Source organism: Balaenoptera borealis (genome assembly GCF_965194805.1).
Source record: "Balaenoptera borealis genome assembly, chromosome: 16".
Classification (NCBI taxonomy): domain Eukaryota; kingdom Metazoa; phylum Chordata; class Mammalia; order Artiodactyla; family Balaenopteridae; genus Balaenoptera; species Balaenoptera borealis.
The window spans coordinates 1,667,085-1,694,178 of NC_138872.1; the positions used below are offsets into that span (position 1 = coordinate 1,667,085).

The 27,094-nt window shown below is 61.5% G+C and overlaps 1 protein-coding gene across 2 annotated transcripts in view; it reads left to right on the forward strand.

The window, feature by feature from the left end:
• Positions 1-447: 447 nt before the first annotated feature.
• LAMA5 (laminin subunit alpha 5) overlaps positions 448-27,094 on the forward strand; it is a 52,947-nt gene continuing 26,300 nt past the window's right edge. Inside the window, exons 1-11 of one of the 2 annotated variants that reach the window (XM_082359787.1) lie at positions 448-866; positions 5,294-5,446; positions 14,981-15,098; positions 15,904-16,022; positions 16,113-16,283; positions 16,396-16,493; positions 20,665-20,780; positions 21,169-21,287; positions 21,457-21,547; positions 21,765-21,899; positions 22,095-22,157. In XM_082359787.1, the coding sequence (XP_082215913.1) occupies positions 591-866; positions 5,294-5,446; positions 14,981-15,098; positions 15,904-16,022; positions 16,113-16,283; positions 16,396-16,493; positions 20,665-20,780; positions 21,169-21,287; positions 21,457-21,547; positions 21,765-21,899; positions 22,095-22,157 (1,459 nt within the window). In that variant the 5' untranslated portion in view covers positions 448-590. The remainder of the gene's footprint in view (positions 867-5,293; positions 5,447-14,980; positions 15,099-15,903; positions 16,023-16,112; positions 16,284-16,395; positions 16,494-20,664; positions 20,781-21,168; positions 21,288-21,456; positions 21,548-21,764; positions 21,900-22,094; positions 22,158-27,094) is intronic. The other variant, XM_082359786.1, reaches the window with a different exon arrangement.

A 27,094-nucleotide genomic window follows, 5' to 3' on the forward strand; every position in this document is an offset into this window, starting at 1 on the left:
AATCCCGGGGGGACCCCAGCGACAGGGCTCCCAGGCTGCGGTCGCTCGGGTCGCTCTGCCAGTTCTGGGGTTGCGGGTGGGGCCGGGCCGGGCCGTGGATGGGGCAGATGCCGGGGGCTGGACCCGGGGCGAGCGTGCCTGACTCCCGGCCGCGGCGCCAGACCCGGGGCAGCCGGGGGCGCTAGGCCGCCGAGAGGTGCCCGAAGTTAGGGAAACAAAGAGCGGAGCCGCTGGACGGGGAAGAGCGGGCCGGCGCGCCCGGGGCCTGGGTGCCCGAGGGCGCGAGGGGGCCGCTTTGGACCGGGAGCCACGCCCCGGGGGCCGCCGCGGCGTCGCGTTCCCACGGCCCGGCCCGAGGCCAGCAGGTGTCCCTTCCGAGAAGCCGGCCGGGCCGGGGTCCCAAGGGTTAAGGCGGCCGGCCGCCCCTCCCCCCGGCCTCCCCCGCCCCCTCCCCGGGGCGCGGGGCTCGGGCGCCCAGGCGGGCCGGGGCGGGGCCTGACGTCCGCAGGCGGAGCGAGCCGAGCCGGGCCGGGCGCCGCGCTGCAGACCCGCCAGGCTGCAGCCTCGCCCGCCGTCCCCGGAGCTGGAAGATGGCGAAGCCGGGCGCGCGGCCCCGCGGTTCCCGGGGCCCAGCGCCGCTGCTGCTGGCCGGGCTGGCGCTGCTGGGCGCGGTGCGGGCGCGGGCGGCAGCGGGCGGCAGCTTCAGCCTGCACCCGCCCTACTTCAACCTGGCGGAGGGCGCCCGCATCGCCGCCTCCGCCACCTGCGGCGAGGAGGCCCCGGCGCGCGGCGCCCCGCGCCCCACCGAGGACCTCTACTGCAAGTTGGTGGGGGGGGCCGGCGGGGACCCCAACCAGACCATCCAGGTGAGCGCGGGCCGCGGGTCGGGCCGGGCCGGGCCGGGGTGGCGGGGCCGCCGGCGCAGGGCACGCACCGGGCTCGGACTCCGGAACTCCAGCCCGACTCGGCGAGGAGCCCCAGGGGCCGCGGAGAAACCAGGTACGGACCGCGGCCCCCGCCGCCCGTCCCTACGCCCCGGTTCCGCCTTTCGGCGGACGGAAGGGACCCCAACTCGGTCCTTCGGGCTCAGCCAGAGAAGTGCGCGTGCCTCCGGGAAGGCGGCACGCAGCGGACCCGGGCGCGGCCGGCACCGCTCGAGTTCGGCGGCGGTGGCTGGCCGGAGGGGAGGGGCCGGTGCCTGGTCCCCGGCGGCCCCAAGTCCCGGGATCCCGGCGAGGGCGGGACTTGGCCTCCCCGGCCGGCTGCCTGTGAGGTGGGGGCGGACCACTCCGCCTTCCCCCGGGACAGGCTGGAACCTGCTGGCGACGGGATGGGACGGGGACGGGGATGGGGCGGGAGGGGCCAGATACAGCTCTCGCTCGCGCGGGTCTAGGGAGTCGGTGGGACCCTCAAGGTGGGAGGGGGACAAACGGAGGGATTTTTAACTGGGGCTGGGAACACAGACCGGCCGCCGCTCTGCCTGGGGCGATAGGGTCTGCTCCAGAGGCTACCTGACACCCCGTGCAGGCCCATCCTCCCACCCCTGCCAGACCTGAGGGAGGGTCTGGGGGCCCCAAGGCTGTTGTAACCTGAGCCTCAGCCTCCGGGGACTTGCTGCCACCTTCCCGGTAGGAGAGGCTGGGGCAGGGAGGAGGTAGTTGGAGAGTAGAGTGATGGGGTGGGTGATGAATGAGGGAGCCTCAGCTGGGGCCCCTTCACTGCTGCCTGCCCACTCCCCTTGCCCCCCGCCGAGGGAGGGAGGAGTGAGAGGGGGCCCTGGTGCAGCAGAGCCATCCGGGACAGAAATGTCACCTCCCGCTGGTTCCTGGACACACTTCTCTGCACCCATGCTCTCCTCAAAGCCCTGTACAGCTGAGCAGGAGGTCTCAAGCCCACGTTTCAGGTGGGGAAACGGAGGCCTGTAAAGCCCCAAAGCCAGACTAGGATCTGGCTGGGGTGAGCGGGGGCGACCTGAGACCCCACTACGGGCCCTTAGTGCCTCTGGGTGACATCAAAGGGGACAGGTGGAGGGGAGGAGCTTGTGGGGGGGGGGTCTCCAAAGCTGCTCAGAGGGCCTGGCTCAGCCCTGGCCACCCCTCCTAGATGCTCAGCTGGGATTCCGCAGCTAATCGGCCCAGGCTCCAAGCCATCTCCCTGTTGGAGAGAGGCTCCGAGTTGCTCACCTGTGCTGCCTGGCCCAGGCCCTTGAGGAGGGGCAGCTGCGTGGATCCTTGAGGGAGGGGCCATTTATTACCACCTCCTAGTGCTTAAAGGAGCAGCACAGGAGCTGGTGGCCTGGGGTCAAAGGCCTTCTCCTTAGCTGTGTGGCTCCCCTGCCCCAGCCTCAGGCTCCTCATCTGTAAAATGGGAACAACGCGAGGGCCGGCCTCACCCGAAGTTGTGAGTTTGGCCTGAGGGGCCGGGGAAGCTGTCCGTCACACAGTGACCACTTGGCAAGTGGCAGTGGCTGTGCGTTGCAAGCGAGGGGGCCCTGAGTGAGAACTTCAGCCCTGCCCTCCCAGCTCACAGTTTAACAAGTTAGAGCTGAAGCCTCTCTTTGAAACTCTAGCGCTCAGCCATTGCACCCCTGTGCTGAGGCTGCCAGGGCAGAAAGACCAGCCAGAAAGACTGAAGGCCAACCTTGGTCAAGTTGCTGGACCCACTGGAGCCTCTGCCCTGTCCTCTTGGGGGATGGGATCTGCTCACCGCCCTGCCTTCCTGCGGGATTGGTGTTTGGGCCTTGCCCACGGACACTGGAGCTGAGTGGGCGCACCTCTCTGTCCCAAGAGCCCAGGCTTGTGGGTGGGTCAGGGAGGACGTGGGCCCAAGGCTGCAGACCAGCAGCTCCCAGGGCCCCCTGGGGGAGATAGGACAGAAGCTGGCCGGGGGCATGCCACCCGGGGTGTGGGGTGAGCCATGCTGGGCATCGGGGCAGCTAGGGCAGGCAGAGGGCACCTTGGGAGTCCGGCCCTGCGACTTCAGGTGGGCAGCGGAGGAATTCTGGGCTGGCCCCAGCCCCGCAGGGGAAGTCGGGGGCTCGGCTGCCAGCATGGTGACTCACTGGGAGGGGAAGTCCTTATCACTGCTCCTTGCTTCCTCGCTCTGTTCCTGGCAGGACCCTCTGCAGCAGAGGGGCGGAGAGAGGCTGCTTTCCCCAGCCCCATCCGCCAGGCAGGGAGGTCGGCAGTGACCACGTCACTGAGCGGTCCCGCTGGGGCCACGTGGGGAGTAGAGTCATCTTCCCCCGATTCTCTGGGTGGACCTGAGCAGACACGTCCCTTGGCTCCCTTGACCCTTGACCAAGGGAGCCTTCTTTGGAAGGCCCACCCCAGCCAGATGGCCCTACCCACCACCTCTCAGAAGCCTCCCGGCTCCGCCAGGCCCCAGACAGCCCACACGCATGTGCTTAGCGCTCTCGGTGAGCCTCTCTGAGCCCCTGCTCTGCTCTCCCTCTGGCAGCTCCCACAGGTCTGGGAGCCAGAGCCCGGGTTCCAGTTTGGGGTTCAGCATTTGAGCTGGTAGTATGGCCTGCACAGATAGTGCCCCTTTTCTGGGTGTCCTCCATTGCTCCAGCCCCTCGCTCGGCGTGGCACCTCTGGGTGGTGGCCTCAGGGATGCAGTTAAGAAGGAGGCAGGTGCGCCTCCCCCCACCCCCCAGGAGGCAGTAAATGGAGAATTGCTAATAGCCAGACAATTCCACGTCTCCTGTGGTAGAATAAATAAAGCACAGTGATGGGGCGGGGGTTGTCAGGTCAGCCTCTTGGGTGGTCTGGAGCTCTGGGCCTCTGCTGAGGAGGTGACAGCTGAGCTGGAGGACAAGAGATCAGGGTGCCAAGGCCCCAGGCAGGAACAGGGTGGAGATGGGGTCAGCCAAAGCACCCAGCACGAGGGGTCCTGGGAGCCCGCTGGATGGGAGGCTCGGTGCCTGGGTCTGCTGCCTTCTGGTCTCGCCATCCTGGGCGCACCGTGGAAGCCAGGAGCACGTGTGCCCGCGCCATGCGTATGTGGAGGCTTGGGGGCTCTCTGGCTGCCGGGCCTGGGAGTGGGGCAGGGCATCTCCCACGCTCCCACCTCTGACTCCTAGGACAAGGTCTGGCCCCCTGGGAGGCTGGGAGGGGTGGAGCGGCCGCATTTCCCAGACGTGGCCTCTCTGGGCCTCAAACAATGCCAAGTCTCCGAGGGCCGCCTTTGTGTGCAGAGGGACAGCAGGTCTGGTTTCCTCTGGGGTGGGAGGTTGGGCCTCCAGTGGGCCAGCAGCCAGGGCCCAGCTCTGCCTCTACCCCCACCCCCAAAGCTTTCAGCACCTATTCCTCCCCCACGGGGACAGCAGGCCAGGATGATGATGGGAGCCCCCTCTCCCCCCAGAGGACAGGGCCCCGGCAGGTGGCTGGGCCGTGACAGAAGCAGCTGCCAGGCCCCGTGTGGGATCCGTTAATCCTACAGTGGCCGAGGCAGGTGCCAGCATCGCCCCCACTCTTCACACCGGGGCGCTGAGGCTCAGCCGCTGCCGTGACCTGGCCCAGTCCCAGGGCTCGGAAGTGGCAGAGCCAGGAGGTCCAGGCCTCGTCTGCTGGCTGCCCACGTGCCTCCACTCTGGGGCCTGTCCCCACAGGCCGCCAAGATGGCTTAATTCTGCCTCTCTGGAGACCCTAATCCAGATGGCTCTGGGTGAGAGCCTGGTGGGGAGGTTTGGGGGATGAGCTGGTGGAGGTGGCGAGGGGCTCACGTCGGGCTTGGGCCTTCCGGCTGTAGCCCCACCTTCCTTCCTCTTTAGGTCCCCCCCAGGCCCCATCCTGCAAGAGCCCTTCTGAAGCCCCCTGCAGTGGCTGGTGGTTGGGGGGCGGGGGTGGGCGAGAAACGTGTGACTTGCCCCTTGACCGAGCTCTTACCCCTCAGCTCCAGCTACGTTGGCCTTCTTGCTGTTTACTCCTTGTTTGCTCTCCCTGCCCCAGGGCCTTTGCACAGCCAGCCCCTCTGCCTGGAGCACACCCCCCCCCCCTTATGGTGTAGGCCTCAGATGCCCCCTCCTCAGGGAGGCCCGCCATGTTTTCCCACCTGCAGCGGGTGCCCTGCTCCCTCCTTGCTCTCCTGTTTCCTCTGTAATGGGTGTGCTCATCTCTTGCATGAACCGTATCCCAAGTTGAGAATGTGTATTTGCTCTCAGTGTGTATTTGCCAGGTGAATGAGTGACTGGCGCACAAGGGTCCACAGATTGGGGGTGCGGCCAGTGTGATGGGGTGGGAGGGTGACCAGAGGGGTAAGGGGTCCCATCTGACCGCCCCCTCCCCTACAGGGCCAGTACTGCGACATCTGCACGGCTGCAAACAGCAACAGGGCGCACCCTGTGAGCAACGCCATTGACGGCACGGAACGCTGGTGGCAGAGCCCACCACTGTCGCGCGGCCTGGAGTACAATGAGGTCAACGTCACCCTGGACCTGGGCCAGGTAGAGTCCCTTTTTCGCCTGCTGCAGCCTGACCCCTATGTCCCTGGCCAAAGGGCTCACCGTGGGGCTAGGACCAGAAGGCGAGGTGTCCACCCAGAATGAGGTCGGGAGGCTGGGCAGAGGCTGGGCACAGACAGGCTGCTGGCGGCAGGCCCATACGGACGGAGGCGTGGCACTGGGCACCTTCCGTTTGTTTTCTCAGCATCCTCGTGGTGCACAGGGAGAGAGGGGTGCCGGATGGGGGGCTTACCAGAGGTCACGTGGAGAGTTAGGGTGAGGGGCGCTAAGGGGACAACACGGAGGTGGGGCTGAAATGCCGTGAGCCCTGGTGTTTACTCTGAGGAATTCCTCTGCAGGGAGCCAGGCTCCACTGGTGGGAGTGGGAGGGGCTCCAGGAATGCAGAGGAGGCCAGAGGAAGTGGACATTCCTAGGATACCTGTGCTGCAGAGGCCACCGAGGGGTTAGGTGTGCCCGCCCTGGCCCCTGCACAGGCAGGGGTGGGGGGTGGGAGCCAGGCGTTTCCCAGTGACAAACGAGCCCCCCCTTGGTGGACCTGGGCTGCGTCCCACTCCCCATGTGACATTGTTAGGCGCCGGGCCTTGGTATCCTGGCCTGTGAAATGGGCCAACAGTCCTGATGCCTCCTTGGATGGGGTGGGGGAGGGGGAGGTAGATGAGGCCAAGCCCAGAAGCGGCCAGCTCTGGGCCTGCCTGGGAGTTGGGCTACAAGGTCGATCCTGCTAGACCTCACCTCCACCCGCTTCCCTGTTCATGGGGCCAGGGAAGGAGTACTAGACCGCGAGTCCAGGGACCCGAGTTCAGGCCAGCTTTGCCACGGTCCCGGTGTGTGACCTGGTGGGTCTCTGCTCCTTGCTGAGCCTCCATCCCGCTGTCGTCCTGAGGGCATTCGAGGAGAGGTGGTGAAGCATCTCCTGTGAGCCTGGCTGGGGGGGCGGGCCCTGCGGGCAGGTTCAGGGGACAGTGTTAGGTGCCTCTTGCCCCAGCCCGGAGGCCTGCTGGCCTGGCCTGGTGGGCAGGTGGACAGTGAGGGTGTGGGTTCGAGTCCCAGTAAGTGGCCGGGGATTTCCGGGGGGCCATGGGTTATCTGTTAGGCCCTGGGAGGGGCTGCCCATCGGGCCCTGCCTGCGGCTCCAGGGCTGGTGGTGCTGCCTGGCCCAGGTCTGGGTGGGGCTGGGCCGATTTCGCTTCAGCTCACTGGGCTTTCACCGCATCTGTGCTCTCCTTCCCCCTGGAGGCTGGGAGGGACCTCAGCAACCCTGTGTGCCCCCCGGGTGCCCCTCTCTCTGGCACTGCCACGGGTGGGGGGGGGTGCCCGTGGGAGGGGGAAGGGGAAGTGGGTTCTGCCCCTGCCCCAGGGTCAATCGGGGGAACTTGTGCTGAGCCGCTGGGCCCTTCTCGCCCCTCCTCCCCCGTGGACAAGCCTGGCCAGACTAGGGCAGGGCAAGGGCCCTTGCTGGGGCACAGTGGCCTGGTCTCCGTGACAACCCCAGGGTGGCCCGGAGCAGGTGGGCACAGTGCCCTCCCGAGGTGCAGTGGATGGGGCCGAGGAGGAGCTCGGGTGGTGCTCAGCTCCCGCGGCTCTGTGGCCCCTGAGGCTCGGTGTCCACAGGTGGGAAGTGGGCCAGCGAGGCGGAGGCAGGCGGCACGTCTGCTTGGTAGATGGGGCCTGGGCCGGGGAGAGGGTTTCACCGTGTACACCCTGCTCCTCCAAACCGCGGTTTCCCCGACTGTAAAATGACGCAAGTGTAAAATGACTCAAATGACTTTGTAGACTGGGCCTGGGCCATTTCCAGCCCAGTTTGGGGGGGAGATTGACCCATCCATCCACCTAGCCATTCTTCCTCTCTCCCTGCCCCCCATCCTTCCTTCCTTTTTGCCACCCACCCATCCACTCATCCATCCACCAGCCCATCCACCTAACATCCATTCATCCACCAACGCTTCTTTCCATCTGCTCAACCCTCCCTCCTCCCTCCTCTCTTCCTTCCCCCCTTTACTGACTTCCCAAAGCCCCCATCTTGGTTGGGCCAGGGGGCTGCCAGCCTTGGTTGGGGTGGGAGCTGGTGAGCGTGGGGGGTGCCCACCAGTGTGCTTTAGAGTTGGGTGGAGCGGAAGGGCCCAGTTTCCAGCTCCGTGGGCGAGAGAGCTCTCTTTCCGGGGCATGTTTCTGAGCCACTGTGGAATTTCAGGGGAGACTTCCGCATTCACCACCTTCCCTTTCGGAAAAGGAGCTTGTTGCCCCTTCCTCCTTTGGCCACTGTGTGACAACTGGGTCCCTTCAGGGTGCCCTGCGCACGGGGGTCGGGGACAGAGACCAGGTCCTGCGTTGGCCGAGGAGCCCCACGTGGGGTAGGCGGTAGGGGAGGACAGAGGTGGCGTGGGCTGGAGCACTGGGCGGGAGGCGTCTCGGAGGAGTGGGCCCGACTCGTCCGGCTGGCCCTCATAGGGGCCCCGGGGCCTGTATCCTCAGGGGCCCCCAGGTCTGGTGACGGCAGCAGCTGGGCCCCCGCCAGACAGGATGTCCCCAGGCAGGGCGGGACCCTCTGAGCACACCCCTGGGGCAGATGGGGAGAGAGGCCGAGCGGGAGGGGTCTGGCTAAGCCAGTTCAACCCTGGGGGCTCCCTTGCTTTGGGGCTGGGCCGTCGCTCGAGGCGCAGGTCCTGGGGTGGGGCTGGGGCTTCTGTGAGGAAGCGGGCTGAGTGGGCAGTGGGGCTGGGCACTCCCAGTGCCGCGGCTGCCAGGGGCCTTTGTTCTGGGAGCTGGAGCGGATGCCCCGGGAAGGCGGGGCGGGGCGGGGCGGGGCGGGGCGGTGGGGGCAGCTGGCCCTGGGCATCAGGAGGACTTCCTGCCCCGGGGAGGACAGAGAGGGCTGCGTGGCTGGGGCCTGGTCCCTGCGGCGGCCGCCTGTGCTGGGGCCTCGGCAGCCTGCTCGCGCTCTCTTCCGGTCACGCCTCGTCCCGTTCTGACCTTCCCCGTTCCAGGGTGGGTGAGGGCCGTTGGACCCTCTTCCCCCCATCTTGCAGATGGAGAACCAGGCCCCAGGAGCAGAGACCTGGCGGGAAGGGCACGGAGAGGTCTAGGCCTTTGCTCTTGCCTTGCTCGCCGTGTGGGTCTCGTCCGGGAACCCTCAGACCTGAGAGAACTGAGCTGTAGGTCTGAGGTTTGCGGGCTGCTGGCCTTGGAAGGGGGTTCTCCAGAGCGGGAAGTCTCCACGGCTGGTGACTGAGGGGACACTTGTCCGCGTCCCAGCAGTGGCCTGTCCTCCCGGGGGGCGCAGCGGGTTCTCGCTTCTCTCGTGGGTCCTGCCCGCCTCAGCCTCCCCATCGCGGAGCCTCCCCCGTCCACGTAGCCCGGTGGTCTTACGGAGCTGGGCAGGGCTAGGGCTGGCCCTGGGGGGCGTCCCCCACCCTCTCCAGACACCCGCTTCCTGGCCTGGCCATGGGGAGGGGCTCTCCCCAGCAGCCCCCATCCCCCAGAGGCAGGTGAGGAATGCAGACCTCCTGCCCCCGACCCTGGGCTGTGTTTTCTCCTTGCGCCCTGGGTGGGGCGGCCCCTTGTCCCAGCCCTGAGAGGCCGGGGCTGGAGGGGAGTGGCCTGGAGACCAGGTTGGGGGTACAGCGGGGGTGGAGGGGGTGAGATGCAGAGCCCGGCTGGGCTGGCGGTGGAGTGTAGGCTGGGGGAGTTGGGTGTGAGGCCAGAAAGTGTTGGTTGGGGAACTCTAGAAATGCCAGGGTCGGGGGTCTGCCCTCCCTGGGGGACAGCGGGGAGGCAGGGGGGCGCCAGCTGCCCCCCAGCGCGTGGGGGTGTGCGCAGCGCCAGTGTGGAGGAGAGGCCGGGCTTGGCAGGGCCAGGCCGTCTGTGCCTCGGTTCCGTCCTCTAGGTGCGGGCGCAGAGAGCACCTGCTGGGGCCTTGACGCCGCGCCGAGGGCCCTGGACGTGCTGGCTGTTTTGCGGCCGGGATGCCCCGTGCAGGTCCGCCCTGCCCGCCCCGGTTCTGGGCCACGCATCCTCCAAGCCGGCCTGCTCGGGGCTCCCCGGGCGGGCCTCCTGGTCCTGGCATGCCTGCCAGTCTGCTGGGTTATGAGGTCATGGTCACTGGCCTGGCTGTCCAGACCTAGCTGGGCACTCGGCCACGTGGCCAGTGCCCCAGGACGGTCAGCGGGGTGGCTCGAGGGAAGCGGCAGGAAGTGTGGCTGGGCTGGCCAGGCTCTAGCTGCAGGGCCCAGCAGCCAGGACAGGTGCAGGGGCTGGGCCGGAGGTGGCCCCTTGAGCTGGGCTCCCGCGGAGGAGAGGGCGGGGTGTCAAGGAAGGCCTCCCTACCGAGGGTCCTCGGGCCGGCACAGGCCCCACCTCTCCTCATGGGAACCGCGAGACCCTGCCTCTCTCTGCTTGTCGCTTTGCTCGGAGGATGCGGGGCCGGAGGCGCCACCCATGCCCGGGGTGGGGGGCCGTTCGTCCTTGGTCCCCTGGCCATCATGGCACACTCGTCTGCTCACACTGGGCACACACAGACACCCCCGCCACCCCACACTGACTCCCCCAGGCTCTGGGGGCCCCCAAGGCTTCTGTCCTGTGCTTTTTTTTTTTTTTTTTTTAATTTTTATTTATTTATTTATGGCTGTGTTGGGTCTTCGTTTCTGTGCGAGGGCTTTCTCTAGTTGCGGCAAGTGGGGGCCACTCTTCATCGCGGTGCGCGGGCCTCTCACTGTTGCGGTCTCTCTCGTTGCGGAGCACAGGCTCCAGACGCGCAGGCTCAGTAATTGTGGCTCACGGGCCCAGCCGCTCCGCGGCATGTGGGATCTTCCCAGACCAGGGCTCGAACCCGTGTCCCCTGCATTGGCAGGCAGATTCTTAACCACTGCGCCACCAGGGAAGCCCCCTCTGTCTGCTTTTAAACAAACACCATGGCGTTGGTTTCTGGCCATACAGCTCACACCTGAGACTAAACTGTTTGGGTGTCGGGGTCCCCTTGGAATAAACTCCACTTCCTGCGGCCTGGGACTGACCATCTGGCCTGACCTGGGCCAGGCTGTAGGGAGGATGGGGTGGGGGCAGGGCCTAAAAACCCCCCTTCAAGGCAGGGGGCCCGAGACAGCCCCGGGCGGTCGTGGGGGGGGTCTCTGAATCCCCCCAGGCCCAGCTCCATTGAGGTGCTGGGCCACATGGGCATTTGCCCTTCACTCTAGCTGGTGAACCCCTGCAGAGCCGTCGGAGCCCTTCCACCCCCACCCAGCCCCTGAAAGTCCCCCTGCTCTGCTCCACACACCTGTGTGTTGGGCTCCCGGCCCCGCAGTCAGGGTCCCTGGGGCCTCTGCCTGCCCTCTCTACATTTCAACGTTTTATTTTTCTTTCCAGCAGTGGCTCTTCCACTCCGGGAGTTGCATCCACATGTGGCCTGTTTTCAGGTTCCTGTCGTGTGGGTGGCCATTCTTATTTACCCAGTTGGGGGCCTGAGTAGACACCCCTGCCCGGCCGGCCCCCCTGCTGCGGCGTTCCTCTTTATCGAGGCTTCCAGATGGGGTCTCTGCAGAGAGGGCCAAAGCTGGGGGGGCCGGGTCAACTGGATTCAGCACACAGGGCCCTGAAGGCCGGCCCAGCAGTCTAGGGTGGGGGGTCCAGGAGGGTGGGGAGCCGGCCCGGACGCCTCATCTAGGAGGGGCTTCCTGCCACCGCCCAGCCACGGCCTGGGACCCTGGCCCGTCCCCGGGAATCGGCACGGGGCCCCGCTTCCTGCGGGGCCAGGGCTGAGTCACACGCTGCCTGGTGATTCATGCCGCCTGGCCCAACGGTTGGGGGCTGGGCCCCTCCTTCCCCAGGCAGGGGCACAGGGCCTGGCCTGGGGCTCCCCAGCCCTGAGATGGGCCAGGGCAGAGGGGGCGTGCGCTGGCCCTGATGACCTTGTGCTCCCAGGTGCTCCAGCCCCAGCCCAATCCCTGGGATGTAGGTGTCTGAGCCCAGGAGGCTGCCGACCAGCGGTCACCTCCTGCACCGCCATCCCTGGGGCTACAGAGACCCTCACGGGGTCTGCAGCACCGGTTTCCTCTCTAGCCCTCCCTGTATTTTCTGACTCCAGCCCCGCCCATGTTCACTCCCCTCCCCACACCTCTGCCTCTGGGCACCAGTGTGTGTGGTGTGGCTCTGTGTGGTGCCTCTGTGGCATCCCTGCCAGGTGGCTGCCAGCTTCTGCTGGCCTCTTCCCTTTCAAGACTTTCAGAGCCTTCACACCATTTTGAAAGGGCCTCAACCCTGAGCCCTGGTCTCTGACTTCTGCTGTGTTTGTCCCACTGCCCCATGCCCACTCAGGGCCATCTAGCCACTGAGGCCTGGGACCCACCCTGGGCCCCCAGCTCTGGCCCCAGGGCTCTGCAGCCTCCTGCCACCCCCCCGCCAGGCAGCGGCCACGGGGCGGATCCCCTCCCTGCGAGCCCTGGCCCTCCGAGGTCAGGCTGCGTGTGGGGGCCGTCAGGGGAGCCGTGGCCGAGAGGCGGGTCCGGCTGCTGTCCTGGAGACGTGCCTGCCCCAGAATAGCCAGATTTTTAAAAATAACTCAGGAGGCTTTTGTTTGGCTTTTGCTTTAAAAGACTTTTTTTCCTTTTGCACAGAACTCTGTAGCAGCGGGAAAGGTCAGCCGGCGTTGGCAGCCGAGTGGAGCCGAGTGGAGCCGAGCGGGCAGGGGTGGCATGGGGAGGGCCGTGTCCAGGGAGGCCAGGGGTCTGCTCCCGCTCCCGGGTCACGCCCAGGGTGGCTGTGTGGCCCTGGGAACCAGGACCAGGTTGGGGACAGATGGGGAGAGCTGAGCGCATGCCTTCCCGTCACTCCAGCCTGGGCCGGGGCCCCTGTGTGACAGCCAGATGACCAGGTGGACAGATGGAGAGAAGGCAAGGGTCTTCCTTGGAGCACACCCAGCGTGCCGGCCTGGGGGCGGAAGTTTCCATACTGCCCATGTCCTGCCCGATTAGCATCTCCGAGTCAATATTTGTGCAAGTGCTCTCAGCTGGGAAAAATGCGACCGGCCTGTCGACCTGGGGGAGGGACAGAGCTGGCCAGCGGAGGGTGCAGCCTGGTGGCCTCGCTCAGGGAAAGGCGGGGGTGGGCCCCAGGAGGCTTGGCAGGAGGCTTTAATCTCCTTGGGGGCCTTCAGTGCGGGCCATGCTGCCGCCCCCAGAGCAGCCTATGTCCACGTCCACTGCACACCCAGGCCCCCCATGCCGCCATGCCCCCCTTTCTCACGAAGACCCCTCCTGGCACAGGGGCCATCTGAGATCCCCAGGGCTCCCTGGAATGCCTGAGAGTTGGCCAAATTGCCTGCCGGGTGTAGGGTCCGTCCCCCCAGAGGCTTGAGCCCCTCCCCTGACCGGGCAGGGCAAAGGGGAAGGTGACCTCAAGGCCTGGCAGTGGGTGAATAGGCGCTCATCCCCCCCAACACCCAGGGAAAGGCCGCTCTTGGCCTGACTTGGGCCCCTCCCCGTAAACGCCAGGCCTTCCGGGAAGGGCAGGACTCCGACTGGGCGTGTCTCAGGGTCCCAGGACCTTACGCCCCGTGCCCCCCGCCCCACCCTGCCACGCCTGGATTCTTAGCAGGCTGGCCTCCTGGGGGATGGGGCCACGAGGTGTCCATGCTCCCTCCACTGTCCCTCGAGGGGGTCGTCACAGCGGCTGCAGGCTGACCAGGGGTAGGGGGTGACTGTGCGCCTTGGGCGGCCCTGGAGGGGATCCCCGCTCTGCCCCATGTGGCCATAGGCTCGGGGCCTGGCTGGCTGACCGAAGATCAGCTGGTCCGGGGCAGAAGTCCAGAGCAGTGGACACCAGGAGGGAACCTGCTCCCCTGGGCTGGGCAGGGCCCCACTGAGGGGACGGTGGGCGGCCGGAGGCGTGACGTTGCCCTCAAGGCTGGTGGGCAGTTCAGAGCCCACCTGGGGGTGCCCCTGTGAGCAGGTCTGGCATGGGGGTGTGAGCTGGGGGTCTCCAAGGGGGGCACAGGCGCCGTCCACAGATGGCGTGCTCACTAGCTGTGTCTCTGCCCCTCATCTGGGGCCCCCACTCTGCCCGTGTGCAGGGTGGGTGCCCGGGTCTCCCACTGGCTCTGCCCGGGTCTCCTTGGAGCCCAAACTTCACGCACAGAGACCAGCCTGGACGATGGCCCCGTCTTCGGCTTTGGGGCGGGGGAGGGGTTCACTGGCCCTCAGAGCTCTTGAGGTCTGGAAACCACAGTCCCTACCCCGTGGTCACCATGTAGGGCAAGCTGAGCTGGGTGGGCACCAGGGTGCTACCCCCAGATGTGTTGGGGGGGGCACAGCCGATGTGCGCTCTGCTCACGTGCCCACCCTCTCCGGGGTCTCAGTGGCTCATCATCGAGGCCACAGGCAGGGCAGGTGCTTCTGCCTGAGCCCATGGGCTGTTCTCAGCGGCCCCAGAGCCCTTTCCTCGGGCCTGTGCCAGGTGGGGATGGGGGCCCCAAAGCTAAGACCTGCCAGGCTGCAGGACCGGGGGGCAGTCAGCCAAGGAGGGGCCCCACCAAGCCCCCAGGGGCACAGGACACGGGGACATCCAGGGATGCTGACCTCTGGCCAGGAGGAGAAGAGAGACGAGGGATGGGTCCCTCCCTGGGAGTGAGGTCAGGCCGGGACCCAGGGAGAGAGCCGCAGGTGGGCCCTGGGGGGTTCTGGACGCCTCTGGAAGCGCAGCCTCCCCGCTCCCTGGCCAGGTGCGCCCCCAACAGGCCGGGGCTGGGTTGGCAGGGTTTCCCCACGCCAGCTTTGGGAGGGCCCGTTTCCGTCTGTCTCCCCGCTGGGGGCTCCTGACAGCTGGGGGCTGCTGACAGCGGCAGGCAGAGGCTGGGCCCTGGTTGCTCCATGCTGGCTGCCCCTGCAGGCCGGTCAGCGGGTGAAACGGGCGGGTCCTGAGTTGGCTCTGAAGATGATGGGGGTGGTGACCAGGGTGAGGCCGTGACGGGGGCCCCCCCATCCCAGGACAGGGGTTCACTGGCCTGCTGTGCGAGGAGGCCAGGCTCCTGGGAGCTTGGGACACTGTCTGGCCATCTTCCCAGGCCGGCCACCAGAGCTCTGGGGACAGTGGGATGAGCTCCTGCCTCGGCCTTGCCCAGCCCCACTGCCCGGGCTCAGGAGACAGGCTGCCCGTGTGTGCCCCGTCTGACTCCAGCTGCTGTCAGGCCTGTGTGCAGCCTCACAGCAGGGCTCTCCGAGCTCCTGGGGTGGGGCTGGGCCCTAAGGCACCCCCAGGCCCAAGAGGGGAGCCCTCCGGAAATGCTGGGTTCCGCCGGTCACTTCTGTGTCCTGGTGCAGGCCTCAGTGGCCAGGGGCCGGCCAGTAAGCGAGGGGCTGTGCCCTGAGCCAGCCGGCCCTCTCACCTGGGTGTGCCTGGCCCTTGAGGGCAAACACGCAGATGTCCGCTGTGAGCCCCGCCTCACGGGGTGGGCCTGGCCCTCCAGGTATGGGGGGCCCAGGTGGCATGGAAGGGATCTCAGGGGCGTCCATACACTCACTGCCCCGCAGGTTTTCCACGTGGCCTACGTGCTCATCAAGTTTGCCAACTCGCCTCGGCCAGACCTCTGGGTGCTGGAACGGTCCACGGACTTCGGCCACACCTACCAGCCATGGCAGTATTTCGCCTGTGAGTCTCCCGGGGCCAGGGGTGTCCCCTGGGGTGGGCCGCATGCTCTCTCAGGGTCTCCGGACAGCAGGGTGCCCTCACACCCGGCTTCTGCGTGGGTCAGGGCTGTCGGGTGCATGTCCCCGAAGGCTGGTGGGGGTTCGGTGGCTTGTGTCCCTGAAACGGGCATGGCTGGGTCCAGGGGCCCTCGGTACCGGGAGTCTCTCGTGCCATCTCCAGGTTCACTCTGGACTGGCCTTATGCTCTGGCAGCTCCTGAGGTGACAAAGGCGGCCAGCTGAGCTGCCCGCTCAGGAGAGCACGGGAGCCCTGCACCCCTGCTCACTGGCTGGCCGTTCTATGTGCCACCCTGACAGATCATGTCGATGGGGACGCTTCGATTGGGCGGGGCTGGGACACGTGTCCCCCCCAAACTCCAAGGCCCGAGAGTGAGTGCGGGGCGGCCAGTCCTATAAAGGACAGTCAGGAATGGTCCCCCAAGGATGGGGATGGCAAGGGCCACCCAGGGAACACACTTGTTCTCTGCAGAGAGAGGGACAGGCAAGGCAAGCCGGGCTCGGGGCAGGGGCAGGCTGAGCCCTGGCCTTGCCCTCCTGAGGAGCTCCGCTGTCCTCCCAAGTGCCACAGTCGTCAACAAAACCTCGCGGGTGGGCGGCGTTCCCGCCTCGAGGGTGATGCTGCCTCCCGGTTGAGGCCGTGAGGCCCCGGGGAAGTCCGGGCACACAGGGCAGCCGGGCGCTGCCGTCGGGCCTCCTCCGAGGGCTTCCCTGGAGCCCTGCGCCCTCACCCTCCGGCGGTTCCCGCAGCCTCCAAGAGGGACTGTCTGGAGCGGTTTGGGCCGCGGACACTGGAGCGCATCTCGGGGGACGACGACGTCATGTGCAGCACCGAGTATTCGCGGATCGTGCCCCTGGAGAATGGCGAGGTGGGCGGGGCGGCGCGGGGGCGGGGCGGGAGTGCGGCCGGGCGGTCCCTGCCGGAGCCACGCCCACGCCTGACCCGCGCCCCTCCGCAGATCGTGGTGTCCCTGGTGAACGGGCGCCCAGGTGCCATGAACTTCTCCTACTCGCCGCTGCTGCGTGATTTCACCAAAGCCACCAACATCCGCCTGCGCTTCCTGCGCACCAACACGCTGCTGGGCCACCTCATGGGCAAGGCGCTGCGGGACCCCACGGTCACCCGCAGGGTGAGCAGGCAGGCGGGGCTTTGGGGGCTGGTGTGGGCGGGGCCACGCGGGCTCGGGGGCTGGGATCTGGGGGCAGGTGTGGGCGGCCGCTGACTTACCCGGGCCGGCGCAGTACTATTACAGCATCAAGGACATCAGCATCGGCGGCCGCTGCGTCTGCCACGGGCACGCGGACGTCTGTGACGCTAAAGACCCCACAGACCCCTTCAGGTGAGACCTGTAGCTCCCTGCCCATACCCCACACCCCCTGCCCAGCCTGAAGGAGAGGAGGCCTGGTTCCATTGCCCACCATGTCCCCCGCCCTTGTGACCTGCACTGGCCCCTCACTGCTCGGCCTCAGTTTCCCCGTGTGCACTGTGAGGTGGAAGGGCAGTGCCTGGAGCCTGGCTTGGGCCTGTTTGCCGTGCTGCCGGCAGAGGTGGAGCCTTGCCTGGACCTGCAAGCCAGCTGCCCCTCCCCCCAGCTGCCCCCAGCAGAAGCCCCCGGCCCTGTGGAGGGGAGTCAGTGAGAGAGGTAATCCGCCTGAGGCTGCATGTTTCTGTTCTCCGGGATAGGGGAAGCTCCCCCGCCTTCCTTGAGAACACAAACGATAACACTCCCTGCTGCCCGCAGCCGTGATCACACCCCATCGCAGGCAGGGCCCAAGGCTCAGGACAGGGAGTAGCCCAGAGACCCCCATCTGACATGGCCAGTGCTCCTGCAGCTGGGACAGCTGAGGGCTCTGAGCCCCACCCAGAGTCGGCCAATAAGGCAGGGCCCAGGAATCTGCATCTTTAACAAGCTGCCACTAGACGCTACGTGCCCAAGTGGCTCCAGCCGCCCCAAATTCAACGGTGAGCACGCGGCTCAGTTATCAGCTGGAGCCTGGCGCTGAGCCAGCCCTCCTCCTGGCTCGCAGCCTCGGCGGCGGGGTTTGTTCATTTGCTCATTCCTCCCTCCCTCCTTTTTCCCTTCCCTCTTTCCTTCTTTCCTCTCTTCCTTCCCTCCTCCTTTCCTTCCTTGCTCCCATCCGTCAGCAGCTGTGTGTGGCGCTCACACATGCTGCCCCAGGAGCACCTGTTCTGGGCAGGCCTGTGCCCAGCGCAGAGGTCCCGGTGGGGCTGAGTGCGCTGGGGGTCTTAAAGCAGGTCCAGGGTTGGACCCAAGGTGCTGGGAGAGGAAGCAGAGCCTGCGATGGGGGGCCCATGACCAGGCTCTCCCAGCCCCCGCCCCCCAGGGGCACCTCCAGCAGGGAGCGGGCCAGACCCTCCTGCTGCTTCCCTCGCCTCAAGATCATGCAGCTCCCACTTCTGCTGGGGTTTTGTTGCTGTGTCCACACCCCAACTGATAGGGGAGGCGAATGAAGCCCAGACAGGGTAGGAGCTCACCCCCGCTCTCACCGTCAGAGCTGCACCAAGAGGTGAGCCCCAGACCTCTTCAGGCGTGGCTGATGGGTGTGAAGGTGGAAGAGGTGTGATCGCGCTCCCTAGAGGACTCAGGCAGGCCCTCAGGACCCACCTGGCCTGTGCAGTCTCTGCACGGGCCCCAGGCATGGGTTCCTGCCTGCAGCTTCAAGCACTGAGCTCGGGCGCAGCTAATTGCTCTGGGAAATGAAGTGCCAAGTGGGAACTCGTGATGGTTGGGAAGGGCGCCTGCCGGGTGGCCAAACTGGCCTCAGAGGAGAGGTGGGCCTGCCCTTGCCTGTTGGGAAGGCGTCGGCATCCACCCTGACTCACCTGCACCTGGGCATGGACGGAGCTCAGCTCACCCTGCAGGTGGGGCGTCTCCCCCAGAACCACAAACGCTGACACCCCTCACACGCAGTGTCCTGCAGTATCAGCCTGCCCTGCCGCCTCTGCCCCTTCTGTGAGGGCTCTGCCCCGCCCACTGGCCTGCCTCTGTCCCTCTGCTTCCACCCCCCCCACCCCGGAAGCTCTCTCCCACCTCCGTCGCCACGGCCATCGTTCTGAGTGCTGACTACCTGCCCAGTCTGTACTGAGCCCCCCATTCATTCTCCCCCATCCCTTGGTTTGGAAGTTGCATGTTTTGTTTCTGTTGGTGTTTTAGTTGAGTCAGGCTAACAAAATGCCAGAGGCTGGGCGACTTACAAACAACAGAGATTTACTTCTTGCAGTTCTGGAGGCTGCTGAGGGCCCCCTTTCCTAGTTCATAGATGGCTGTCTTCTGGCTGTGGTTCACAGTGGGGAAGGGGTGAGGGAGCTCTCAGGGGTCTTCTTATAAGGATGCTAGTCCCGTTGACGAGGGCTCTACCCTCATGACCTAATCACCTCCCAAAGGCCCTGCCTCCAAACACCATCGCTTCCGGGGTTGGATTTCACATGTGAATTTTGGGCAGACACGAACATTCAGTTTGTGGCAATTGGTGATCACCCTTACGTTTCTTTTCTAGTTCTGTTGATTGCAGTGGTAGCCCTCGCTCTTCAACAGGCATACTTGACCTCGCCAAATGCAGATTTAACTAGTTGTCTCTCTGATGACCCAGGGCCCCAGAACACTAACCCCAGGCACGGTACCTGCACCCAGCAATGGCTCCATCACCTTGACTCACAGTTCCTGTTCTCTGTCCTTCCTTGGCTCCCAGTGCATCCCTGGGGACTCAGTTTCCTTTAGTACTTTCCATGAGAGTCTGTTAGTCATTGAATGGCTGTTGTGCCCTCACTCTTGGGTGATAGTTTAGCTGACTGTAGAATTCCTGGTTGATGGCCAGCCGTGTCTCTCAACACTTGGGAAATGTCATTTCAGTCTCTTGGCGTTTTTCGGTGGTTGGGAGAATGTGCTGTCATCTGCACCATTGTCCCTCTGTGGGTTTTGTGCCTCTTCTCGGTGTTTCTGTGATCTTGCCTCAGTGCTCTGCAGGTTTACTCTGCATTATTGAGTAGTGGACATATTTCCTGTTGCTCAGGGGTTGTGCTTTTTGAATTTAAAAATACGTGTCTTTGTTACTTCAGGACCATTTGTGGCCGTTGACTCCCTAGGACTCTCAGCTCTCCCCTCGCTCCCTCTTTTCTCTTTCTGGAATTCCTGTCATACGGGTGGGAGCGTGGGTGGTTTCCTGCAGTCTCAGGACTTCTCGTACTCCCACCTCTGCCTCCTGGGCTGCTCTCTGGATGGCTTCTCCAGTTCATTGAATCTCTCTTCAGCTGTGTCTGATCTGCTGTATAGCCCATCCTTTGAGTCTTTAATGTCAATCATTTTATTTTTCATTTATAGAAGTTCTGATTGGTGCTTTGGTCACATCTGCCTCTTTTTCATAGCATTGTGGTTTTTATTATGTTTTAGATTCTTTGGGTTATAATCTTTAAACACTCTCTTTTTATGGTTTCTACTCAACTGCTCCATTAAGTGAAGCTCCCGGGGTGCAGCCCTGCTGTTGGTTGCGTCGGCTGACGCTCTTGGGTCGTTTCTCTGCAGGCTCTTCAGCGGGGCTTCATCCGTGTGATGGCCGTGTGCCCTGGATTGGGAAGAATCCCTCCAGCGTAGCTTTTCAAGGGCTTTTGACAAACACCCCACTTTTTGTGTTAATTTCTTGGTTTTGGGGTGGCCTGACTATGTAGATTCTTGAAAAACCAAACACCGGCCACAGGCTCTCGGTTACAGATCCTCGGCGCTTCCTGTGATGACCTCTCTGTGGCAGGTTATTCCTGCTTCCTTCCTGAACACCAAGGAGCAGTGGGGCCAAGTCCCAGGGCCCTGCAGCCCCTTGTGGGGGAGGGGCTAGAGCGTGATTTGGAGCTCTGGGTCTCTTCTTCTTGGACTGGCTCCTGGGGGCTGCTCAGGACCTGCACAGCACCGCAGCTGTGGTGCTGACCGGGGACCGAGGGGCACACGGCCCGGGGACGGGGCTGTGGTTCCTGCTCGCCCCTGGCTGAGCTGTGGAGGTGTGTGCCGGAGATGGGGTTCTGTGCATTAGGTGGCTGCAACCTCGGCCCTCAGCTGCGGCCAGCCGTCCCCCCGCCCACTGAGCCACCGGGAGCTGCTCTCCAGGACAGCAGGCAGGATTCCAGCTCTCTGACTGGTGTCCACCCCCGGCTGGAAGAGGAAGCCGTTCTTGGCCACTCGCTCCTGGGCAGGTGCCCTGGATACATGGGGGCGTCTGGCTGAGCTCAGGGCTGCCTGCTGAGCGAGACCTGGGTCTCAGAGCTGGCCCAGGACAGCCGTAGACTTGGCCTTGGGTCCTGGCCGTGGTGGAGAGGGCATAGCTAAATCCTGAAGGGCCCAGGGCTCCAGGCTGACCTGCGGACAGGGGCCACCTGCGCTGACCACTCAACACCCTGCCCCAGCTCCCACCCTCCGTGAAGGCCCTGCACAGCCCCGCCTTTCTCGTGTCCCTGTGGGTCCGCGGCGGGTCTGAGTGCTTTCCGTGCCCGCGTGCCCCCCACAGGCTGCAGTGCGCCTGCCAGCACAACACGTGTGGGAACTCCTGTGACCGCTGCTGCCCCGGCTTCAACCAGCAGCCGTGGAAGCCGGCAACCACAGACAGCGCCAACGAGTGCCAGTGTGAGTGCCCCCGCGCGTGCTCACACGTGCGCTCACACACGCACACACGTTCACACAGGCTCTTGCCTGCACGTGCTGACGCCCACACGGAATGCTCACATGCACACACGTGCTCATGTTCACACATGTACACTCTCGATACTCAGGTATACGTGCATGTGCTTGGGCACATGTGTGTATGTGTGCTAACAATACGTACACGGCTCACGCACGTTCACACACGCTTAAACACGCTCACACGCGTGCTGTTGGCACACGGGCAGTGTGGCACGTTCTGTCCCGAGCCAGGCCACGTTTGGGGTCACCCGTGGCTTGCGGGACGTGCCCCAGGGGTCCCAGTCGGGCGGGGTCACGGAGGCCGCCTGACAGCTGAGCCCCCGCTCTCCAGCCTGCAACTGCCACGGCCACGCCCACGACTGCTACTACGACCCCGAGGTGGACCGGAGCAACGCCAGCCAGAACCAGGACCGCGTCTACCGGGGTGGGGGCGTGTGCATCGATTGCCAGGTGGGCCGGGGCTGCTGCCAGGCCGGCGGTGGGGACGGGGGCTCCGGAGACCCAGGTCTCTCGGGTGGGCGGGTCCGTGCGAGGTCAGGTGTGGGGCTCAGGGTGCGGTCGGGTCCCTGGGGCTGGGGACGGGGCTGCCACTGGACTCTGCGGCCCTGCCCCACCGCAGCATCACACCACCGGCATCAACTGCGAGCAGTGCCTGCCCGGCTTCTACCGCTCCCCAGACCACCCGCTCGACTCACCCCACGCCTGCCGCCGTGAGTGGGGGCGGCCCGGGTGGGGTGGCCTGGGCGGGGGCATTCCAAGGGGTGTCCAGGAGCAGGGTCTGCCCAGGTCGGGGCGTCCTGGGGCCTTCGCGGCTCTGGGAGGCCCCGGCTCTCGTCCCACCTCCCAGGCTGGGGAGGCAGACGCTGCCCCTTCGCGGGGCCCACAGGCCCTGGACTTGGGTTCCCCTGACTTCCCGCCCCCGCCCAGGCTGTGACTGCGAGTCGGACTTCACGGACGGGACGTGCGAGGACCTGACGGGCCGCTGCTACTGCCGGCCGAACTTCACGGGGGCGCGATGCGATGCGTGTGCTGAAGGCTTCAGCGGCTTCCCGCGTTGCCACCGTGAGGGCGCGGCCTGGGGGTGGGGGCAGGCCCTGAGGCCCTGAGCATCCCTGCCTGCTGGGCTTGGAGCCAGGGCGGGGGGTGGGGGACCCCAGGGGGGACTCTTTCGTCCTGCCCGTACCAACGGTGATGCCGAGCGACACGGGCGGCGGGCACTGAGCCAGCCTGGCTGACGCTTGCTGTCTCCTTCCTCAGCGGTGCCCTCCTTCTCTCACAATGACACGGGGGAGCAGGTGCTACCGGCCGGACAGATTGTGAGTAAGTGTCCCCCGAGGTCGCCATCCTGGCCTGGGCCCTACTGGAGCTTTGGGGCAGGAGGGGCCACACCCAGGCCCACAGAGAGTGGGTATTTCCGTTTTGTTCACCATGTCTTGGCTTCTTTTAATTTTGTGCAAATGTTACGTATTTATGCTAGAAAACCTTCAAAAACATAGGTGAGCGGAAAGCTAAAGAAGAGAGTTGTGCAGAATTGCACCTCCTGCGAACGACCCCTCCTCCCTCTGTGTGCGTGCTGTTTTTATAAACATCCATGTGCGCTGTGCACGCTGTTGTGTAATTGCGTTTTCCACCCACACCATCCTGTAAACACATCATCTCGTGTTTTGCGTTGTGCAGACAAATGTAGCTCTTGCTTAACCTTCTCTCAATTCTTGGAAATTTAGGTTCTTTCCAGATTTTATAAAAATAACACTACAGTAAACCTCCTTGCAGCTAAAGCTTTCCATGAATTCTTAACTACTTCTGTAGCACACTTTCCTAGAAGAAGGCTCTGGGTCACTACACATGCATGTTCAGGGACATTCTTGGCTGCAGGTTGCCAAACCGCTCTCCTGACATAAAATCGTCTACCGGGTGGAATGGCAACGGCCGCGTCACATGTGTTAGGCGTTGCTGTCACTACACGGCAGCATTCATTATCGCAGAAATCTTTTCATTGGTTCACTTTCCCCCTTTTCGGTTTTCCTGGAATTGGGATGCGCCTTTCAGTTGACGGCTTATTGATGTCTAATTGGCCGGCGTTTTCCTTTCACAGCAGCGCAAAATAGTGGTGTGTCCTATAATTGGTTGTGTCTTAGATCAGATGGCATTTGATATTTCCTTGGTTTTAGCTGTGTTTCTTTGCCTCGTTTGCAAGGTTGAATCTTCCTTTTTTTTTTTTAACACGTAAGTATTTACTTACGAATATATTTTGTTTATTTATTTATATATATATATTTTTCGGCTGCACCACGCGGCATGTAGAGAACTTCCCCGACCAGGGACCAAACCCGCGCCCCCTGCAGTGGAAGCACAGAGTCTTAACCGCTGGACCTCCAGGGAGGTCCAAGGTTGAATCTTCTCTTGCATTTCTTGACTCCTGTTGCTTTCACTTGTGAATTTCCCATCCGAGGTTGTGGCTCAGTTTTCTTTTCACTTGTTTGCTGCTATGAGCTTTGTGTATTAACTATATTATCTGTTCCTCACGCGTCATGTGCTTTTCTCCCAGTGGGTAATTTGCCCTTCCTGTTATTTTTTTCACGTGAATCTGTTGACCTGCTTCTTCTGGTGTCTGACTCAGTCATATCTCAGTGGAGGTCCCTAAACCCAACTATTCGCATATCTCTTGGTTCTTTGGCGGTTTTCTTTTTGACGTTTAAATGTTTAGTTTTTAATCATGGGGTAAACCAGGGGTCAGCAGATTTTTTCTGAAAAGGGCCAGACAGTAAATGTTTTAGACTTAGAGGGCCGTGTGTTCCCTGTTGCAAAGCTTCAGCTCTGCTGTTGTATGTTGCAACTTGGAAGTGGCCATGGAACGTGTGCAAGTGAATGGGCGTGGCCGTGTTCCAATAAAACTTTATAAACCATGCACAGGCGCCTTGGACTGAAGTTTGCCAATCCCTGGTATAAACTGTTGAAAATCCCTCCTTTCTCCACTGGCCCTTGGTGAGCACGTGGTAATTGTGCTGGTGCGGCATTTCACTTTTAACCTGTGAACCGTAGGATGAATTCTACTAATATCCTTCCTACTGTGGACCCAGCATTGAACATAAACATTTTGTGTCTATATTCGTGAGTGAGGCTGGGTGAAAGCCTTCTTGTTGTTTTTTTGGTACTATCTTGTTTTGGTTTTGTAATTCATCTTGTAGAATACTTGAAAAACAATCCATACTTTGTTATGCTCCAGAGCAGTTTAAAAATCACAGGAATTATCGGGCTTCCCTGGTGGCGCAGTGGTTAAGAATCAGCCTGCCAATGCAGGGGACACGGGTTCGAGCCCTGATCCTGGAAGAGCCCACATGCCACGGAGCAACTAAGCCCATGCGCCACAGCTACTGAGTCTGCGCTCTAGAGCCCGCGAGCCACAACTACTGAAGCCCACGCACCTAGAGCCCGTGCTCTGCAACAAGAGAAGCCACCACAATGAGAAGCCCATGCACCACAACAAAGAGTAGCCTCCACTCGCCACAACTAGAGAAAGCCCGCGTGCAGCAACGAAGACGCAGTGCAGCCAAAAATAAACAAATAAATAAATAAATAAATTTATTTTTAAAAAAATCACAGGAATTATCAATTTCTTAAAAGCTTGTTAGAAGTTACTTAAAAAACCATCTGGTCCTGATACCTGTTTTCCCATGGAGAGCTTAGATGATGGTTTTCTTTTCTTTTATTATGTGTGTTTATTTTCTACGTCATTGTAAGTCAGTTTTGACTATTTATATTTTCTTAGCAAATTGTTTGCCATTTGGATTTTAAAAGGTATTGGCATAAAGTTATGCATGACATTCTGTACATGATTTTTAAATTTCCTTTCATTCCTTTTGTCTATTTTTATTTTCTTTTTTCTTTTCTTTCCTACCTTTATTACACCTAACAGAAGTTTGTTGAGTTTATTGGTGTTCTCAAAGTGCAGCTTATTGATAAGACCCGCTGGAGTTTTTCTCTGTTTAGTTTGGGAGAGAGATTTTACTTCCTAATATGGAAAAAAAAAATTTTTTTTAAGATTTTTTTTTTTAATTAATTTATTTTTTGGCTGCGTTAGGTCTTTGTTGCTGTGTGCAGGCTTTCTCTAGTTGCGGCGAATGGGGGCTACTCTGCGTTGTGGTGTGCGGGCTTCTCATTGTGGTGGCTTCTCTTATTGCAGAGCACGGGCTCTAGGCGCGCGGGCTTCAGTAGTTGTGGCTCGCGGGCTCGAGGGCACAGGCTCAGTAGTTGGGGCACATGGGCTTAGTCGCTCTGCAGCATGTGGGATCTTCCCGGACCAGGGCTGCAACCCGTGTCCCCTGCATTGGCAGGCGGATTCTTAACCACTGCGCCATCAGGGAAGTCCTAATATAGAAAATTTTGAACTAAAACCATCTTTCTTTCTTTTATTCATTGCAGTATAACTGGCATACGTTATTATATTAGTTCCAGGTATATAACACCACGATTTGGTATTTTTATATATTGTGAAATGATCACCACAGAAAGTCTAGTTAACATATGTCACCACACATAATTACTGTTTTTTTCTCATGATGAGTACTTTGAAGATCTAATCTCTTAGCAACTTTGAATTATGCAGCACATTATTATTAATTACTGCCGCCATGCTGTACATTACATCACCATGACTTGTTTATTTTATACCTGGAAGTTTGCACCTTTTGACACCCTTCACCCATTTCACCAAACCCCTAATCCCCACCTCTGGCAACTACCAGTCTGTTTTCTATATCCATGAACTCGATTGTGTGTGTGTGTTTTTTTTGGGAGGGGAGGCGAGGGGTTTAAGATTCTACATATAAGTGAGATCATACAGTATTTGTCTTTCTGTACATTTTTTTGATTTATTATTTTCATAGCTTCTTGAATTTATTATTTTTAGTCTCTCTTAATTATCCACAAAAGGTTTAAAGGGTTTTCTCTCAATCAGGGGTGATTTTATTCTGCAGGAAAATATCTGGAGACTTCTTTGGTTGTTATAACTGGGGGATGCCACTGTCACCTAGTGGGTGGGGGCCAGGGATCGTGCTAAATATCCTACAGTGCACAGGACAGCCCCCATCCGCACAATAAAGAGTTATCCAGGCCAGAATGTTACTGGTGCCAAGGTTGAGAAACCCTGGGTTAAAGCGATAAATTTGCTTCAGAGTGTAGCTTTGGCTAGCTGTCCCATAGGGTTGATATGCTGGGTTCTCACAGCTGTTCCTTTCTAAACAGTGTATCATTTCAGTTTTCATTTTCCTTTTTTTTTTTTTTTAAAAACATATTTATTGGAGTATAATTGCTTTACAATGGTGTATTAGTTTCTGCTTTATAACAAAGTGAATCAGTTATACATATGTTCCCATATCTCTTCCCTCTTGCCTCTCCCTCCCTCCCACCCTCCCCATCCCACCCCTCTAGGTGGTCACAAAGCACCGAGCTGATCTCCCTGTGCTATGCGGCTGCTTCCCACTAGCTAGCTATTTTACATTTGGTAGTGTATATATGTCCATGACACTCTCTCACCCTGTCACATCTCACCCCACCCCCTCCCCATATCCTCAAGTCTAGTAGGTCTGTGTCTTTATTCCCGTCTTGCCACTAGGTTCTTCATGGCCTTTTTTTTTTTTTTCCCTTAGATTCCATATATAGTGTTAGCATCATTTTCCTTTTGATCCGAGTTGTTTAGAACAGCGTTTGTCATTTCAGGTGGTTAGGTTTCCATTCCATCCTTTTTTTGATGGTTCAGTCCTAGTTTTACTGCATCATGGTCAGATTTTATTTATTTATTTTTAACTATTATTTTTTAAAATTTTATGTATTTATTTTTGGCGGCATTGGGTCTTCATTGCTGTGCATAGGCTTTCTCTAGTTGCGGCGTGTGGGCTTCTCTTCGTTGTGGTGCGTGGGCTTCTCTCTCGCTGCGGTGGCTTCTCGTTGCAGAGCACAGGCTCTAGGCGCACGAGTTTCAGTGGTTGCAGCACGCAGGCTCAGTAGTTTCAGCACTCGGGCTCTAGAGCGCACGCTGAGTAGTTGTGGCGCATGGGCTTAGTTGTTCCGCGGCATGTGGGATCCTCCCAGACCAGGGATTGAACCCATGTCCCCTGCACTGGCAGGTGGATTCTTAACCGCTGCGCCACCAGGCAAGTCCAAACCCACTCTGCTGTTAATTTTTGTCACTTTCTGGGAATAGTGTATTCAGTTTTTCTATGACAATGGTTTTGCCAAATTCTCCTCCCAATTACAAT